The sequence below is a fragment of the Carcharhinus amblyrhynchos genome, chromosome 12 (assembly GCF_965287045.1).
Source record: "Carcharhinus amblyrhynchos chromosome 12, sCarAmb.v2.hapA, whole genome shotgun sequence".
Lineage (NCBI taxonomy): Eukaryota > Metazoa > Chordata > Chondrichthyes > Carcharhiniformes > Carcharhinidae > Carcharhinus > Carcharhinus amblyrhynchos.
Window position 1 is genome coordinate 53,592,026 of NC_137335.1, and position 19,717 is coordinate 53,611,742.

Here is a 19,717-nt window from a genome sequence, read left to right on the forward strand (position 1 = left end):
TTTGATCTGGGAGCTACTTTGATGCGTAGGGATTGCTTCTAGCGTGATTCTTTTTGAATTCGAACAAAAGATAACAGCAGGATTTTCTACTCCCACAATAGCACGTTTTGCCGTGGCGGAGGCGGCCTGCCATTGGCTGGCCATGGGATCTTCTGATCCCATTGCTGCCAATGGATTTCCCATTGTTCACACCCTCCGCCACCAATGAACCTCTGGCAGAAAGTTGCTGTTCGCAGTACTGGAATATCCCGCTGGTGGGGGTGGCTGGAAAATCCCGTCTAATGGAAAGTCGATTCACTCTGGATGTAATTTGCATTTGACTCTCTCCATATTTTGCTCTGCTTTAGACTTGTTCTTAAAAGAAAACACAACCTAGTGGAAACTCCAGGCCACTATGTTTTACGAACAGCAAGGAAGTTAAGCATGAATACAAAGAATATAAATACTAATTTAAAAATGGGAATAATCACACAATTGGGAGGTGGGATGATCATTTATTTACCTGTTTGCAAAATGCCAGGTAAGGGTTACTCCATTTTTAGGTTATTCGTACAGTTTTGAACTATTGCGTAAATAGTTAAGTCTAAGAACAGTTACATTCTCTCATTGTTTGTGTAGAGAAATAATACTGATTCTTAACACTGTTAAGTGAACATGGTATTACTATGAAGTAGAAATTTGAGGATTCACACATTAGCACATGAGACATTTCACTAGATGCACGTTAAAACTAAGAACAAGAAAAAAATACATGAAGTGTAAAGATAAATCAGCTTACATCTCATTATCATGTTGAATTCTAACTGTTATTGGAACTTGCAACAAAAGCACAATGTGAAGGATGTCCCATTATTCGAGAGAAAACACCTGGAATGTCATGCCTGATTCTGACTGTTAGAAGCCACCATCAGAATCGCCAGATTAAACAATAAACCCCCAAACTGCATGATTACAAACAAGCTCTCTCTCCAATTTAATGTTGCTAACGTCTGAGGACGGGTACCAGATAAGCTGGAAATTTGATCAGTTGCTTTCTCATTCGTAACATGCTTTAGCGCTTAGAAAAAAGAAAAAGTTAAACAACAGATAACTGTACTGTTATGAGCAAATTACCCCAATCATCTTTCCACATAATAGTTATTAGCGGAGTGTTGTTTGCATATATTGGTTTTAAGCCATTTTTGTCAATTCAGATCTATTGTACACCATAATGTCCCAATGTTATGTCATTTCTGTCCATTAGAATTGCTTGTGATTTACTCCATTACTTTCCACAGAATGCAAAATGACTGCCTCTGAAGCAATAACAATATGCCTATAATTGGGCTCATTTATAATAGAGGGCAGGTTTTCTTTTATCATTCATATTGCATGTTCAGCTGGATGACCCAGTAGCTCTGTTTTTTTTTGAAGATATGCCATGAAGCAGAGTTGTCCAATTAAGGTATTTGACATAGATGGGCCTGCTCTGTTTTTACGTTAGCACTCTGTGGAATGTAAGGTAATAAAAGTCACCTTTCAAACGATAACTGCATGTTCTAAAGGAGGTAACTTTGGCATTTCCCTTCCTGGTCCATTAAAGGACTTCAATATTCTTGGACTAATGACTAATTATGAAAGTATCAAACCACCAACAGCACAGTGCAATTTAGATACAAGTTGGCAGAATTAAAAAAATGGCAACACTTCCAAATGAATTAAATTTGCCCAAAGGTATAATTGAAAAATGACTGAAAGTTGAAACAAAATCCTCAGTCCCTTCCAAAGTAGCTCTTTCAACTGAGGTTAAAATGATCTGTTATTTGGCAAATTAAGAAAAGCGAATTCCACTTAAATTATCCACTGTATTAAGAATATCCCAATCCCCTTGTAAATTTCTATTTATACTTATGAGCTCAGAGATACCTGCAATTAACTGCATATTTTCTGAACCCGCGCTTTTTGCTCAGAATGTATATTGATCTTACCTCTGTAATCCTTTTACCATTATACAACATGTTATATAGCTGCTGTTGACTTGACTCGCCACAAAAATTACATAAATTACAGCATGTTTTTCTCGCTGTTAAAAGGTACATCATAGACTGACTGCACAATATGCATTTTGGGGTGACATCTGGAGTACTTTTTCGACAAATATTCGGGCACCTTAGCTGTTATACTGAGATATGTGTTGGCACTATGGCCCTCTGCAATACAACAAAAATGACAAGATAGTACCAGAAAGTCTATGAAAGAAATATTACTTTCGATCAGACATTTACAACTCTGTTTTATGTTTAATAAAACAGAATTTGTTTTTTTTAATTTAATGTCATTTGGGATATTAAGTGAGGTAATTTCTCACAAACTGCAGTACAAATTAATGGATAGATTAGCTAAATCAAGTGATCTGATTAGTGAGAGAGCAGCCAATAAATAGACTATATTTCTAAAACGCATGGAGCTATTCAGAAACAGTACCGTGTAAGGGTTTTAAAAAGGCTGTTACCTTGATGCAATCTGAGAAGAAATCTAAAAGCAGTTCTATTTACTAGAATTTAGTACATTAAACTGATTAAAGCGCAAGATACGGTCAAGTTCAGTAATCAGCTGTCTGGCGGCTTTCTTTATACAGGCTAAAACACTCGAGTGCTCACTATAATCACAACAATGATCACTGTCCAATATGGCAGAGCAACTAGGACCTTACCAAAGTAGGTCATTGTAATACATGGGTTTTTTTTGACATGTGTAGAAGTTGTCACAATTCAGAATGCTCAATAAAAAAAGGGAAATCTAGAAATCAACTGGAATCAAAGTACAGTAAATGTTGTGCAGCAAATAGCATACTTCGCACTTCAGAGTCTATTCAAGGACATTTTGTTTGTCATGCTAATAAAATCTTTTCATTCCCAGCCGATGTACATAATCTTGTTAAACATTAGAGAAATTAAGAAAATAAAGGTATTAAAGATATACAATGTTGAATTTAAAATACGTTTACTTCAACAAAAACAAACAGAAGGCTTCCAGATATTAAGAAACCACTGAAGCTATTTGAACTGCTTGGGCAGGTTGCATAGTTTGAGTTTCTTATCATTTTTCAAAACATCTATTTCAGTACCTTTTCAATAGACTAGTGGTAATATAATGACAAACTTGCAAATAATTCAGAGATATTCATGTTATAGGGAGTGGAAGAGTGATACCACTGCCATATTTCACAACAAATTCACATCTGCAGCCTCTGCCAGCTTGCAGACACAACACTTTGGATAGAATGGAATTATTGCCTGCAAAGACCTTTGGTCTTGTATATCAGTGTACAGCAATTAAATTCATTTCCTAATATCTAGAAACCTCCATAACAATGAATACAGTAAATCAACATTGACACCTACTCAGAAATAAGCATGTGTGCTGAATTCAAAAACACAATTAAGGATCATTTAATACAGATGCTACTTTGTGGTCACATATATGAATGACTTCCCACTCTTCTGAGCAAGGAGTGGAGTTGATTCCATCGTGCCAAGTATTTGTCTGTCAGCAAAAGCCAAGTCCAACCCCTTTTGGTCGCCGTAAAGCTCTAACGGGTTCAGCGATCCCTTTGCCGTCTGGTCCGAGGCCAGTGCCAGGAAGCCAGCCCATGCTTTGCAGCATCCGACTGCCAATGTTGGTTTCCGGAATAGGCTGGGCATTTTCACCTACGAACACTAGAGTTAAGACATAGAGATTTAATCAGCATAGTCATATGGAAAAGAGCAGGATAATCTGAATTAGAGTTTAAAACCTCTAATTCTTTTAATTTATTTGATGAGTTGCGAGTACAGTCTAATCTCATCACATGATGACCTCGTGAACTTAGGTGTACAAGATGATGGTTATGTTTCCCAATTTTAAAAATCAGTTTGGTACTGATAATAGACCGTATTGCTTGGGAGTGGGCAACGATGGGTGCAGTGTCAAACTTTACTCTGCTGACTTCCTAAACTATACACTTAAGGGAAGGAAAGAAAACTTGAAGGATTGCCAATTGAACCATAGCAAAGTTACAGCACAGAAAGAGGCCATTTGGCCCACCTTGTTCATGTGAGCCTGAGGACACCCAGGTGCCCTTTCTAATCCCACCTTTCTGCACCTGGCCCATAGCCCTGTAGTTTACATCACTTATGGTGCAAATCCAGGTACTTTTTAAAAGGGTTTAATGTCTCTGCCTCCACTAGCCCAGGCAGTGAATTCCAGACACCCACCACCCTCTGCATAAAAAAGTTCTTTCTCATCTCCCCTCTATACCTACTGTCACTTATCTTGAATCTATGCCCCCTGGTTCTCCACCAAGGAAAACAAATTTATCCTGTTCACTCTATCTCTTCCCCTCATAATCAATCAATCTTCCAGAATGTGAAGTACTCAGAGAATTACACTGAAAGACAGAAAGGACAGAAAGACTTGGATTGCCATAACTCCTGTCACCACTTCAGGATGATACAAAGCAAATTATAATTAATGGAGTTCTTTTAAATTACAGTGACTGTTGTTATGTAGGGAACATACGATAAAGCAATTGGGGTGCAAGATAAAACCATTTTCACCAGGGAACAAAAGAGAAGAATACCGTCTTAAAGTCCCCATAGGTTTGTTGATAAAGGAAACACGGATTAGATGTAATTAACATTTGGCATTTCATAGGCATTTTCTTTAATAAAAATTCCAAGTGACTGTGGCCAGAATTTTCTGGTCCTGCCCTTAGTGGATAACAGTGTGGGTGGGAGGGAAAATTTGATGGACCAGTCAAAGGTCCATTGACTTTGGACGGGAAATTTTTGGTCCCGTGGTGGGAATAATCAAAAGCCACATTCAATGACTCCCAGACAGTCCACTCTAGAACCAAATACTATGCTGCGCAATAAAAATATTTCTTCACATCCCCAATCAACATGCTGGGGGTTACCATTGACTAGAAAGAGAACTGGATTAACTATACAAATACTGTGGCTACAAGAGCAGGTCAAAGGTTAGAAATCCTGCAGTGAGTGACTCACCTCCTGACTCCCCAAGTCTGTTCATCATCTACAAGGCACTTAGTCAAGAGTGTAAAATTTGCCTGGGCGGGTGCAGCTCCAACACACTCAAGGAACTTGACACCATCCAGGGCAAAGCAACCTGCTTGATTAGCACTCCAACCACAAGCATTCATTCTCTCTACCACTGATATATAGTGGTAGCAGTGTCTACTCGTATATAAGACACAATACAGGAACTCACCAAGGCTCCTTAGACAGTACCTTTCAGACCCACAACCTCTACCTTCTAGAAGGGCAAACACAGCAGGCACTTGGGAACACCACCATTTAGAAGATCCTCTCCAAGCCACTCACCATCCTGACCTGGAAATATTTCATCGTTCCTGAGTCAAACTCCAAGAACTCCCCCCTTAACAATGCTTTGGGTGTACCAACACCATATGGACTGTAGCTTGGTATGATTTCTGCTCTGACCAAGGCCGCAAGAAACTACAAAGGGTTGTGAACATAGCCCAGTCTATTACGCAAACCAGCCTCCCATCCATCGATTCCATCTATACTCACGTCCTTTGGGAAAGGAAATCTGCCATCCTTACCCAATCTGGCCTACATGTAACACCAGAACCACAGCAATGCAGTTGACTCTCAATGCCCTTTGGCAACTAGGGATGGGCAATAAATGCAGGCTACAAAGCCCATATCCCACAAATGAATTAAAAAAAACTTCCTGCTGCCTTGGGAAAGGAGCCAGCATAATCAGACAGCCCACGGACCCCAGACATACTCTCTTCCACCATCCTCCATCGAGAAAAAGATGCAAAAAACATGTACCAACTGACTTAAGAACAGGTTCTTCCCCACTGCCATTAGACTTTTGAAAAGTCCTATCACATAACAAGCTGATCTTTCTCCTCACCCTATTGGTAACTGAAACACTATATTAACACTCTATCCATTCTATCTCCTCTATGTACACTCTGTATGTTTTGTCTGTATAGCTTGCAAGAAACAATGCTTTTCACTATATCCCAATATATATGACAACAATAATTCAATTCAATTCAATTCAGTTCCAGAAGGCAGCTCACCACCAACTTCTCGAGGGCAATTAGGGATGGGTAATAAATGCTGACCATGCCAACAAAGCCCATATCCCACGTATGAATTTTAAAACTGTCAATGTCAAATCAGTATATACTGACCCTCTATCCCCCCTACAAAGGAAACAGTTTCTCCCTACCCACTTCACCCAGACTTCTCATGATTTTGAACATCATGAACACATGATAAATAAAAAGAGCCAGGGATTATTCAAGTCTGCATAGGTTAGGATCGTCAGGGGAGCCTCCCCTGCACTTAGATTGTTCCTAATAACTTATTGCAGAAAATTTAAATTCTGGTCATCAAAAAAGTGCTTTATGATACAAAAAAATGCTTCAGTTAAAAATTCAAATGATCAAATGTAAATTATATTCCCTGGCACAACTATTTCATAGTTCTTTCATTTACCTCTCTTCTACTGAATCTTCTTTACTCACACACAGGCTCAGTTATGTTACTGCACAGAACTGCTTGCCAGCCTTTGTGGAGATTGGATACTTCATTACCTGAAGTAGTCTCAGCACAGTCTGACCAATTGATGAAACCACATTAATGTAACTCACAGCTTATAGAGTGTGATGCAAGTATCTGCGATTACAATGTTTTGAGACAGGAAACACAGCATGTACTTTTCTGGGTATAGTCTGTCTATGCTGTTCTAAAATTAATTTCTTCGCAGTATTGGTTGTAAACCTTCAAATAACAAATAGCCTTCTTGAATAGCACCACAGCACTAAATATCACAACTGCCAGAACATTGTGACATTTAAGTGAAATATTATTTGAAAAATAATTTTGTTATGCAATCTTTCAGTTACATTTTTCCAATTCATTTGAATGGCTACATGTTTGCTCAGAGTTAAATCAGGCCTGTGTATAAACCAGTCTGTTTAAAAATACACCAAAACAAAACCATTTAGCTATGTTTTCCAGACAGCCACAGTTCATTCTTTTCTCCATCAGACTATAAACTGAATGCCAGATCATAGGTCTACAGCTGCCAGAAGCTAGACATCTGCTTAATCACCCTCTGATGTTATAACAGCTTAATGCACGGATGAAACACAGTTATTACACAATATCCTATCAAACGGAAAATTATTCTAATGGTTTTGTTTTTATCTCTGTCAAGTTACTATTATGAAAACCAGTTTCAGGTAAGCCAGTATAGCTGTACCTACGCTTCTATTGTCAAACAGGCCAATGCAATTTCTGACAGTGTTTTATAAAGATCTGTGACTGGATGATAAAAATATATTCTGTCAAGGTTTTACTTTGAATAAATACAAACATGCCTTTAACCAAACTTCATCTTTAGGACAACTAGATATATTAAAATGCAGGTAGCAGCTTAGATATCAAATATAAATGACAGACCATCCATATTGATTTTCACTGAGCATTTCATCATGGATTTCCTTACAAGGCAGAAGAGTAAATTCCCGGACAATTCATTTGAAAGTAAAATACTGGTCATTCAACAAGCACTCTAGATTCTAGACAACAGGGGAAAATAAATGTCCACACAACAGGCATGTCAGATCCCTCATGCCCAGCAGTTGCAAAGCAAATGAGATCAGATTCCTTTCTAGAGTGGGAGCTTTATAAAGTAGATGGATATTGAAACAATATAACTTATTCTCTTCACACATATGCAAATCATATATTCTACTTAATGTCAAACGAACTGAATGATTTTTCATATGTTAGTTTAAATATCAGCATTATTCGATGTTTGATCAAGATTTGAATATTAAATATCTTTACAGATGAACCTAATAAAGGATTTTTTCCATGTCTTCCTTTGTTTACTTCCAGGCCTAATTAAATGTTTTTAAAATGGAACAACATTCACCTGTACACAATAATAGATTTGTTTAAAATTACAGGTTTATGAAATACAGATAAATTGTATTTCAATTAAAATAGATAGTTTAGTAGAAAATTTATAGATGGTGCAATTCATATCCAATTCCCCCCAATCTAGATTGCACATCAGCAGGAAATGACAGCTACATTCTCCCATCTGGAGAAAGATGGAAAGATTGTCAAGCCATTGTATAAGGAGGTAGATTTTAACTAAGCTGGTCGCAGGCCTTGTGCTGTACACAGAGATCCCAAATTATCGACCTACAGCTTTCAGATGAGCAGTGTGCAAAGACTTGTGCAAGCCTTGTATAAGATGTCCTACAGCCATGTTTTCCAGCTGGTCACACCTTGCCTGTGGCTGTGAAAGCAATTGTTGCTCTAAATGTTTATGCCACAAGCACATTTCAGGCTTTAGAATGGGGACGTGTGTACCCCCGTCAACCTGAACTCCATGGCTGCATTGAAAAGGTCACGGATGCCCTCTCTGCCAAGGTACATGAATACAAGTTCCTATGGATGCCTCCAGCCAACAGAAATAGCTTAGGTTTTGTTGCAATTGGCAGCTTGCATAAGGTAAATGCAGCCTCTAACAAAAAGACAGAAACAAGGGATAGTCATTCAAGTCTATTTTGCCATCAAATTAAGATTGTGGCTGATCTAAGCCTCATGTCCATTTGCCTACCATTGATCGATCCATATTTCTTGATACCGCTACATAACAAAAACAATTCAATCTCGGTCTGGGAAATTTCCATGATATTGCATCCCCAGTGTTTTGGTGAACTGAGTTTCAAATTTCCACGACTCTTTCAGTGGCTCTCTGATTTCACTCCTGATTGGCTGATCTCTAATTTTAAGATGATATCCCCACCAGAGAAAACAATTTCTCTGAACTTGCGCAATCAAACCATTTTATCCTTATAAATATCTTGATTCGATAATTCCTCAGCCTTCTAATTTCAAGGGCTTAGAAGCCAAATAAACTGAACTTTAAAATGCTGTTACCATTCCAATATATCTTGCCTGAGGATTAGAGCTCAAAATTGAACTCTGTACTCTAGATGCGGTCTGACCAAGTCTGTGTATACCTCGAAAATTAATTGGGCTAATTTTAACTTCTTGGGTAGTTTGTTTGATTACCCCAACCAGTGGTCACCCAAAATCAAAATCCATTCCACAAATTTCCCTTTTGTACCATGTGATATCTTTCCTAAAAGGGCTGATAACATGTCAATTATGCCATGGCATAAGAACATTCAGGAGTAGACATCTTGTCCCCTGCAGTCTGCTTGCCATTCAGTAAGATCAGGGTTGATCTGATTGTGGCCACAACAGCACTTTCCTGTAGATGAAAGAATTTGGGAGTGAATTGACAATTAATATCACAAATTTAATATTAGCACTGATTTTGGATCCACATGCGGAAGACAATTCAATCAACTGGTCATTAAGCAGAATGGATCATTTGTAAAGCAATGCATAGACTTCTTTCAATTTCTGTTAGACAAGATAATTTTCTGCCCCACAGTGCTTTTGCAAGTGAAAATAATTTTAGTATAATTAAGAGAAAATGAAACATTTTGCATCCGTAACTTCCTGGCTCCCCAGCATTGGATTTTTAGCAGTACCCCAAAGATACACTGGGGAATCTGTTACATATTTAAGTGGTTGCATGATTGCTTTAAGAGCCAGTCACATGATTGTTTAATGATGTCAAGTAATTATTTCATCGGCTCCTGTTTAGTTTCATTTTCTACTCTAAGACAACAACTCCTACAATAAATCTGTTGTTATTTTGAATGTACATGTGCAAACCACATATTTGTTTTAAAACCCACAATCTTTAACATAGTTAAGATATTACAGAATCCCATTTGGAAGTTTCCAGGTAAAGGTTTATGCTGGAATTGTCCAAATGAGGTAGCTTCCCCTGGACAACTGTGCTGTACTGGGAACCATCCGAAAAAGTGATTTAAATTGCTAACTTCAGATAGTTGTGCCAGTTTTAATCAATAGCTACTCTAAAAGAGCTAGAGAAAAGAAAACCACTTCTAAGTTTGTGTAGCTATTAAAAACACCTAGATTCAGCCCCATACTGGGCACCCCCTCACTCCAGATTCCCAACCCTGAATAATCAGCCCCACACCACCCCCCCCAGAGTATGCCCAACCATCCCCATGAAACTCCACCCCTTCTTCCCCACACCTCCCAATCTCAGATCTGACCCAACCTCATCACCACTCCCACTCTCCCCACAAGACTACCTGACCCAAAACACTCCTTGAACACTAGTCAGCCTGACATCCTGCCACCCCTCACTCAGCTCCACATATGGACCCAAATCTCCCATCCCCAGACTCGAGTTGTTTTCCCCACCACAGTACCCATCCCTTCCCCAGACTGGACCTGACCACCATCCAACCTGACCATGCCCCCCACCCCCTACCATTCCGCAATCTGAACTAATCATCCACATCCCACCCACCTCCCCTCCACCCGTCTGTCACATTCAAACACCCTGCATCCAATCCAACTGACCCCATCTGATCAGACCAGCCATCATCTGACCCGGCCACCCAACTCTGCCCCCATCCCCTCACTTCATTTATGCACAACAATGTTCCACAAACAGCAGTGTGATAAATGACCACATCATCTGTTTTAGTGATATGTTGGTTGAGAGATAATTATTGATCCCAAAACACTGGGGAGAACTCTTCTATCCTTCTACTAATGACATTGAGATCTATTCCATCCACTAGAGAGGACAGACAGGGGCTTAGTTTGACATCTCTTTGGACCGTAAGACCATAAGATATCGCAGCAGAATTAGGCCACTCGGCCTATCAATCTGCTCCACCATTCAATCGTGGCTGATAAGTTCTCGAGCCTATTTTTCCATCTTTTGCCTGTAATCTTTGATCCCCTTACCAATTAAGAAGCTCTCTATTTCTATTTTAAATACACTCAATGACTTGGCTTCCATAGTCTTCTCTGGCAATGAATTCCATTCATTACCCTGGCTGCAGAAATTCCTTTTCATCTCAGTTCTAAAGTGTCGTTCCTTTAGTCTGAGGCTGTGCCCTTGGATCCTAGTCTCTCCTACTAATGGAAACATCTTCCCCAAGTCCACTCTATCAAGGCCTTCCAGTATTCAGTAAGTTTCAATTAGATTTTCCCCATCCTTCTAAATTCCATTGAGTACAGACCTAAAGTCCTCAAACACTCCAAAAGATGAGACTTCCGACAGTAGCACTGGAAGTTTAAATTAGGGGGCTTCAAGAGTTGTGGCTCAAAGTGGGAGAGAGTGCTACCCACTGAGTCACTCATCAATTGAGTAATCCCTAATTAAAATAATCAGTGTAAGCTTTCTTCTTTCCCAAAATACTGCAGGTAGATGGTGCTCAGAATTCCTCTACATACGTCAGAATAATACCATCAAACAATATGACAGAATCACTGGGATGATGTGACAGATCAACGTTTTTTCAAGAGAGTAGCCTGTAGGATTTGCTTAGTCAGTAAAGGATCAGTTTATCAAAAAAAAAAGCAACATCCACTTAATATTAGAGTCAGACGCAGTAGGGAAAAGAAGATGTGATGTGTGCTTGTTTGTGAGCTATGTATAGGCTGTAACAAGTTCTTGAATTCAATCAGTAAGAAAAGGCAACACACCTGCTCTATGATCATCCTCAACACCAGTGCCCCACAAGGCCGTGTGCTCAAACCCCTACTATGCTCCTTATACACCAAAGACAGTACGGTCAAATTCTCCTCCAACTCAATTTTCAAGTTTGCTGATGACACCACTGTTGTGGGTCGGATCTCAAACAAAGACAAGACGGAGTACAGGAAAGAGATAGAGAATCTGGTGAGCTGGTGTGATGGAAATAATCTCTCCCTCAATGTCAACAAAACGAAGGAGATAGTCATAGACTTCAGGAAGCGTAGTGGAAGGCATGCTCCCGTCTACATCGATAGGGATGAAATGGAAATGGTCAGCAGTTTCAAGTTTCTAAGTGTCCAAATTACTAACAACCTGTCCTGGTCCCTCCATGCAGACTATAGGTAAGAAAATCCACCAATCCTCTACTTTCTCAGGAGGCTAAGAAAATTTGGCATGTGCACTATGATCCTCACCAACTTTTACAGATGCATCATAGAAAACATTCTTTCTGGCTGCATCACAGTTAGGTATGGGTCCTGCTCCATACAAGACTGCAAAAAATTACAAAGGGTTGTGAATGGAGCCCAGTCCATCATGCAAGCCAGCACCCTATCCGTGGACTCTGGCTATACTTCCCACTGCCTCGGAAAAGCTGCCAGCATAATCCAGGACCACACGCACACTGGACATACTCCCTTCTATCTTCTTCCGCCAGGAAAAAGATATAAAAGTCGGAGGACATGTACCAGCCGACTCAAGAATAGCTACTTCCCTGCTGTCATCAGACTTTTGAATGGACCTACCTTATATTAAGTTGATTTTCTCTACACCCTAGCTATGTTGTAACACTACATTATGCACTCTCTCCTTTCCTTCTCTGATGCATGGCATGCTTTGTCTGTATAGCAAGAAACAATACTTTTCACTGTATACTAATACATGTGACAATATTCAAATCAAATTTCATTTCTGAAGTTGCAAATTTGGGGCTCTGCATTGCTCATAGTTTCAGTGTTGTTTTGATAGCAAAGTAGCATCTGCATTATGCATATAAATTGTGGCGCTAACTTCGCTAAGCACCACCTTGCTGAGGACCGTAGCATGGATGTGAAGAGCCAGAAGTATGCAGAGTAGGCACACTGTAACATCACTCAGTGAATAACTCACCAGCACTGACTTTTCAAACTAGTTGCTCCAGCTGATGCCCTTTCTTAAACACAGATAGCTGCACATTTGTTTAACAACAGGAAGCCAGCCCTCCAGCTCTATTTAACAGGATCAACAGCAACTTGCAGGTTAGTGGCTGATTAATCTTTACTGGCTCTGCATGAGACTATGGAAATGCTTGGTTCTTTGGAGAGTTAATTATGATTGGTGAAGTCAACTGAGATTGGTATTGCACACAGAGAGATCCTGGGTTTTGACAGGAAGGTTTCTGGTCAGGTCACTTGGTGCTGTAGTAGCAATCACCTTTGGGTCACAGCATGAGAGGGGAATGGAGCAGAGACAGCAAAGAGGACAATATTATCCTCCAAAGTTTATAGAGTGCCAGTGTCTGAAATAGTGGCTGCAAGTGTGAGATAGAATTTTTTCTTTATCAGTCTGTTCCTCTTGTATTTCAAAGTCCTGCATCAATCCTTGACTACTGGGCAAATCTTGGATTTCTGAAATGCATAAGGGTAAGGTTGGGGTGAGAGAATTGGGGGAAAACAGAGGTATATGTTTACACCATCTACAATTTGTAAATTAAGTACCTTCACTTGAGAAGAAGTATTAGATAAACTAATGGGGCTAAAAGCAGACAAATTCCCTGGCCTGATGGCTTGCATCCATGGATTCCAAAAGTAGGCACAGGGATAATAGATGTATTGGTTGTAATTTTACAAAAGTCCTTGGATTCAGCAGAATTACCAGAGGATCGGAAAACTGTCAATGTGACATCCCTATTCAAAAAGGTGGGGGGAGGCAAAAATTAGGTAACTATTGGCCAATTAGCCTAATACTTATTGTTGGAAAAATGTTGGAATCAATTACTAATGAAGCAATAGCAGCACATTTGGAAAATCATAATCTAATCAAGTAGAGTCAGCATGGTTTCATGAAAAGCAAATTGTGTCTGATTAGTTTATTAGAGATTTTCAAAGACGTCTCAACCAGCATGGATAGAAGGGAACCAGAAGATGTATTATATTTGGACCTCCAGAAGGCACTTAACAAGGTACCTCACAAAAAGTTAAGTCATAAGACAAAAGCCCATGATGATGGAAGTAGTATACTGGCATACATAGAGAATTGGCTAATAGGCAGGAAACAGCTAGTGGTAATAAAGGATTCTTTTTCAGGTTGGTGACCTGTAACCAGTAGAGTTCCACAGGGATCAGCGTTGGGACCACAACTATTTACAATATATATTAATGATTTGGAGGAAGGGAGCGAATGTACTGTAGCCAAATTTGCAGATGACACAAAAATAGTGGAAAGACAAGTCATGAGAGGGAAGTAAACAGTTTACAAAGAGATATTGATAGGTTAAATAAGTGGGCAAATGGAGTATAATGTGGGAAAATGTGAAGTTGTTCATTTCCTAAGGAAGAACAAAAGAAGAGTAGTAGTTAAAAAATTGCAAAAAGCTGCAACACAAAGTGAATTGGAGGTACTTGTCCATGAAACACAGAAAGTTAGCACACAGGTACAACAGGTCAACAGTAAGGCTATTGGAATGTTGACCCTTATTCCAAGACGGTTGAAGTTTGAGAGGAGGAAAGTCTTGCTTCAACTGCACACAGTCAGTAAGAATAGGTAACATTATCTCCTCCAAGAGCATCCTCAACACCAGTGCTCCGCAAGGCTGTGTCCTCAGCCCCTTAATATACACCTTATACACCTCTGACTTTATGGCCAAATTCCCCTCCAACTCGATTTTCAAGTTTGCTGATGACACCACCATCGTGGGATGGATCTCAAACAATGATAAGACACAGTACAGGAAAGAGATAGAGAATCTGGTGAACTGGTGCAACGGCAATAATCTCTCCCTCAATGTCAATAAAATGAAGGAGATAGTCATCAGCTTCAGGAAGTGTGGTGGAGGGTATGCCCCTGTCTACATCAATGGGGATGAAGTAGAAATGGTCGAGAGCTTCATGTTTTTTAGGTGTCCAGATCACCAACAACCTGTCCTGGTCCCTCCATGCAGATGCTATAGTTAAGAAAGCTGACCAATGCCTCTACTTTCTCAGGAGATAAAGGAAATTTGGCATGTCTGCTATAACTCTCACCAACCTCTACTCATGCGCCATAGAAAGCACACTTTCTAGTTGGATCATAGTTTGGTATGACTCCTGCTCTGTCCAAGACTGCAATAAACTACAAAGGATCGTGAACGAAGCCCAGTCCATCACTCAAACCAGCCTCCCACCCATTGACAACGTCTACACTTCCCACTGCCACGCGAAAGCAGTCAATGTGATCAAGGACTCCATGCACCCCAGACATAATCTCTTCCACCTTCTTTCTTCAGAAAAAGATGCAAAGGTCTGAGGACACATACCAACCAATTCAAGAACAACTTCTTCCTTGCTGCCATCAGACTTTTGAATGGACCTCCCTTGCATTAAGTTGATCTTTTTCTACAACCTTGGTATGATTGTAACATATCATTCTGAACTCTCTCCTTTCCTTCCCTATATATGGTATGCTTTGTCTTTATACTGCACAAGAAACAATACTTTTCACTGTGCACTAATACATGTAATAATAATAAATTAGATCAAATCAAAGATAATACTGGTGAGACCACATGAGGACTAATGTGAACAGCTTTGGTCTCCTTACTTAAGGAAAGATATTATTTAATTGGAGGCAGTTCAGAGAAGGTTGATTAAGATGATCCCTAGTATGGAGGGATTGTTTTATGAGGAAACAAACAGGTTGGGACTCTATTCACTGTAATTTATAAAATGAGAGGTGATCTTATTGAAACATATACTAAGTAAGTGTTGAAAGGATGTTTCCCCTCATGGGAGAGTCTAGGACAAGAGGGCATAGTCTCGGAATAAAGGGGTGCCAATTTAAGACTGAGAAGAGGAGGAATTTCTTCTCTCAGAGGGTTGTGTCTTTGGAACTCCTTGCCACAGAGAGCTGTGAGGGCAGAGTCCTTGTGTACAGTTAAAGCTCAGATAGATACATTTTTGATCTGTAAGGGAATCAAGTGTTATGGGAAAGGGCAGGAAATGGATTTGGGGCATGTTGGATCAGCCATAATCCTACTGAATGGCAAAACAGGCTCGAGGGGCTGAACGGTCTATTCTTGTTCCTATTTCTTATAGGCTTAAAAACTGATTTTATATTTACAGAATATTACATTTCTCCATTATGATAAAAACAGACTTTTAATTTTTTTTAGGAATTGGTATTATTAATAAGAACATAAGAACATAAGAAATAGGAGCAGGAGTAGGCCATCTAGCCCTTCGAGCCTGCCCCGCCATTCAATAAGATCATGGCTGATCTGTCGTGGCTCAGTTCCACTTTCCCGCCCTCTCCCCATAACCCTTAATCCCCTCTCTTATCAAGAACCCATCAACCCGCTTCTTAAAAATACTTGGCGAGGCAGCCTCCACCACTTCAACGGGCAGAGAATTCCAGAGATTCACCACCCTTTGAGTGAAGAAGTTCCTCCTCAACTCCGTTCTAAACCGCCTCCCCTTTATCTTGAGGCTGTGCCCCCTAGTCCTACTGTCTTTTTTGAGCGGGAAGAGTCTCTCCACCTCTATCCTATCCATCCCATTCATCATCTTATACGTCTCAATGAGATCTCCCCTCATTCTTCTAAACTCTAACGAGTACAAGCCTAGTTTATTCAGCCTCTCCTCATAGCTCAACCCCCTCAACTCCGGTATCAGCCTAGTAAACCTCCTCTGCACTCCCTCCAAGGCCAAAATATCCTTGCGCAGGTGCGGCGCCCAAAACTGCACACAGTACTCCAGCTGCGGCCTCACCAATGCCCTATACAGCTGCAGCAAGACCTCCCTACTTTTATATTCAATCCCCCTCGCTATGAAGGCCAGCATCCCATTCGCCTTCCTGACCACCTGCTGCACCTGCAAGCTGGGTTTTTGCGACTCATGCACAAGGACCCCGAGGTCCCTCTGCACCGTCGCCTGTTCAAGTTTTTCGCCCCGTAAGTAATAGTCCTTCCTACCATTCTTCCTACCAAAGTGGACCACCTCACACTTGCCAACGTTAAATTCCATTTGCCATTTCCTGGCCCATTCGCCCAGCCTATCTAGATCCTTCTGCAGACTCTCCACACCCTCTGCACAATTTGCCTTTCCCCCAATCTTGGTGTCATCAGCAAATTTCGACACCATACACTCGGATCCCTCCTCCAGATCATCTATATAAATGGTAAATAGCTGAGGCCCCAGCACCGACCCCTGGGGCACCCCACTAGTCACCAACCGCCAATCCGAATAGCACCCATTGACCCCCACTCTCTGCCTCCTATTTGACAACCAATCCTCTATCCACGCTAACACCCTACCCCCAACTCCATGTCCCCTGACCTTCTGCAATAACCTCTTGTGAGGTACCTTGTCAAACGCCTTCTGAAAATCCAGAAAGACCACATCCACCGGCTCTCCTCTATCCACTGCCCTAGACACATCCTCATAGAACTCCAGTAAATTTGTCAGACACGACTTCCCTTTAATGAAACCGTGTTGCGTCTGCCCTATCAAGCAATTCCCTTCAAGATGCCTCGCAATTTCCTCCTTAATGACGGATTCTAACATTTTACCTACCACAGACGTTAAACTAACCGGCCTATAATTCCCCGCCTTTTGCCTGGCATCCTTCTTAAACAACGGCGTAACATTAGCTGTTTTCCAATCTTCCGGCACTTCCCCGGAATCCAGCGACGTCTGGAAAATAACCACCAAGGCATCCACTATAACCTCCGCCATTTCTTTCAGAACCCTCGGATGCATTCCATCCGGTCCTGGGGACTTGTCCACAATCAGCCCCTCCAGTCTGTCGAGCACCACCTCTCTAGTAACAGTAATGTCATTAAGACCCTCCAGTCCTACCACCTTTCCATCGCTAACACCCGGCAAATTATTCACGTCCTCCTCCGTGAAGACAGAAACAAAAAAGTTATTCAAGACCTTAGCCATATCCCCATCCCCTACCACTAGCTCCCCTTTCTCATCCTCTAAAGGACCAACGTTCACCCTAGCCAGCCTCTTCCTTTTTATATATTTATAAAAACTCCCGCTACCCTTTTTTATATTAAGTGCTAGCCCAGCTTCATAGCTTCTCCTACCCTCCTTTATCAACTTCTTTGTCAATCTTTGTTGACATTTAAACCTTTCCCAATCCTCTTCTCGCCCACTGCTCTTAGCTACTCTAAATTCCTCCACTTTTAATTTAACACTTTCCTTCACCTCCTTCGTTATCCACGGCTTATTACCTCTCCTCCTACGGTCCTTTTTGACCATCAGAATAAATTTCTGCTGAGCACCAAGAAAGATCTCCTTAAAGATCCTCCACTGCTCCTCAGCAGACCTACCTTCCAACGCGCTCCCCCAGTCCACATTCGCCAATTCTTCTCTCATCCTACCATACTCCCCTCTATTCAAACAAAGGACGCGTGTCCGGGAACCCACTTTCTCCTCCTCCATCTGCAACAGAAACTCCACCATACAATGATCACTCTCTCCAAGAGGATCCTTCTATCTTAATTCAATGTGCATGCCTCAATCATTTATTTTTCTCTCTGTAAACTGTAACTGAAAGTGAAAGATAATCAGTGTATTTTGCTCCTTGGTTTGCTGCCTGTGAGAATACCTATGAACATATGAAATAAGAGCAGAAGTAGGCCATTGCCTCTCGAGCTAACTCAGCCATCCAATAAGATCATGGCTGATGTATTTTAGTTTTGAATTCCACATTCCCCAATAACCTTTGATTTACTTGCTGAACAAATGTCTGTCAATTTTTGCCTTAAAAATATTCAATGACTCCCACCTCCTCTGGCGGAGAATTCCAAAGTCACATAACCCTCTGAGGTAAAAAAAACCTCTCATCTCTGTCCTAAAAGGCCAACTCCCAGTTTTAAAACAGTGCCTCACAGCTCTGGACTCACCCACAAGAGGAAGCATCCTTCCCACATCCACCTGGTCAATACTGTTCAGGATCTCAAATACTTCAATGAAGTCTTCCAAACTCCAGTGGAAACAAGTCCTGGTCTGCCTAACCCATCCTCATCAGATAACCTATTCATTCTGGGTATCCAAAATACTAAACTTGCACCTACATATTTACATGCTTCCTTAAATAAGGAGAAAAAAACTTCACACTGCAAAATGCTCTGTATAAATGAGGCATAACATTCTCACTATTACGCTCTATTCTTCTTGTAATAAAGGATAGTATTCCATTCGCCTTTTTAATTACTTGCTGTACCTGCATACTAAGCTTTTGTGATTCATGGACTGGAACACCTCATCCCTTTGCACTTCGGAATTCTGCAGCTATTCTCTGTTTAAGTAATACTCTGCTTTTTTATTCTTCCTGCCAAAGTTAGCAACTTCACATTTTCCCCACATTATATGCTTTCTGCCAGATTTTTGCACAATCACTTTATATATTTATATCCATCTGCGGTCTTTTTATGTCCTCTTTGCAACATATTTTATTACCTTCCTTTGTGTCATCTGTAAGTTCAGCTACTAGGTCTTCAGTCCCTTCACCTAAGTCATTAATGTAAGTTCTAAAAAGTTGAGGGCCCGCTACAGACCCCTGCGGGATTCCCCTTGTCACATGCCAGCAATTAGAAAAAGAACAACGTATGCATACTTTCTGGGGAACAATGTAACCAAACAAATTCGAAGTGCTGAACGAGAGTGAAAATGGGAGAGAATCATGTTTTTTTTGCTGAGAGAAACAATCAAATCTTATACCACTTAGAGAAAAAATGAGGCAAAGTGTGATTCTTGCCAATTGGGGGAGTGCACTGGCAATCTGACCCCCCATCCACCCCCAGACATTGCACCCTCACCAAAATATG

The 19,717-nt window shown here is 40.7% G+C and overlaps 1 protein-coding gene across 4 annotated transcripts in view; it reads right to left on the bottom strand.

The window, feature by feature from the left end:
- Positions 1-474: 474 nt before the first annotated feature.
- The window catches only part of gpatch2 (G patch domain containing 2), a 232,829-nt gene continuing 213,586 nt past the window's right edge, over positions 475-19,717 (bottom strand). For 2 of the 4 annotated variants that reach the window (XM_080200539.1, XM_080200540.1), the window contains one exon: positions 475-3,698. In XM_080200539.1, coding sequence (XP_080056665.1) covers positions 3,529-3,698 — 170 coding nt within the window. In that variant the 3' untranslated portion in view covers positions 475-3,528. The remainder of the gene's footprint in view (positions 3,699-19,717) is intronic. The other 2 variants (XM_080200541.1, XR_013888285.1) reach the window with 2 other exon arrangements.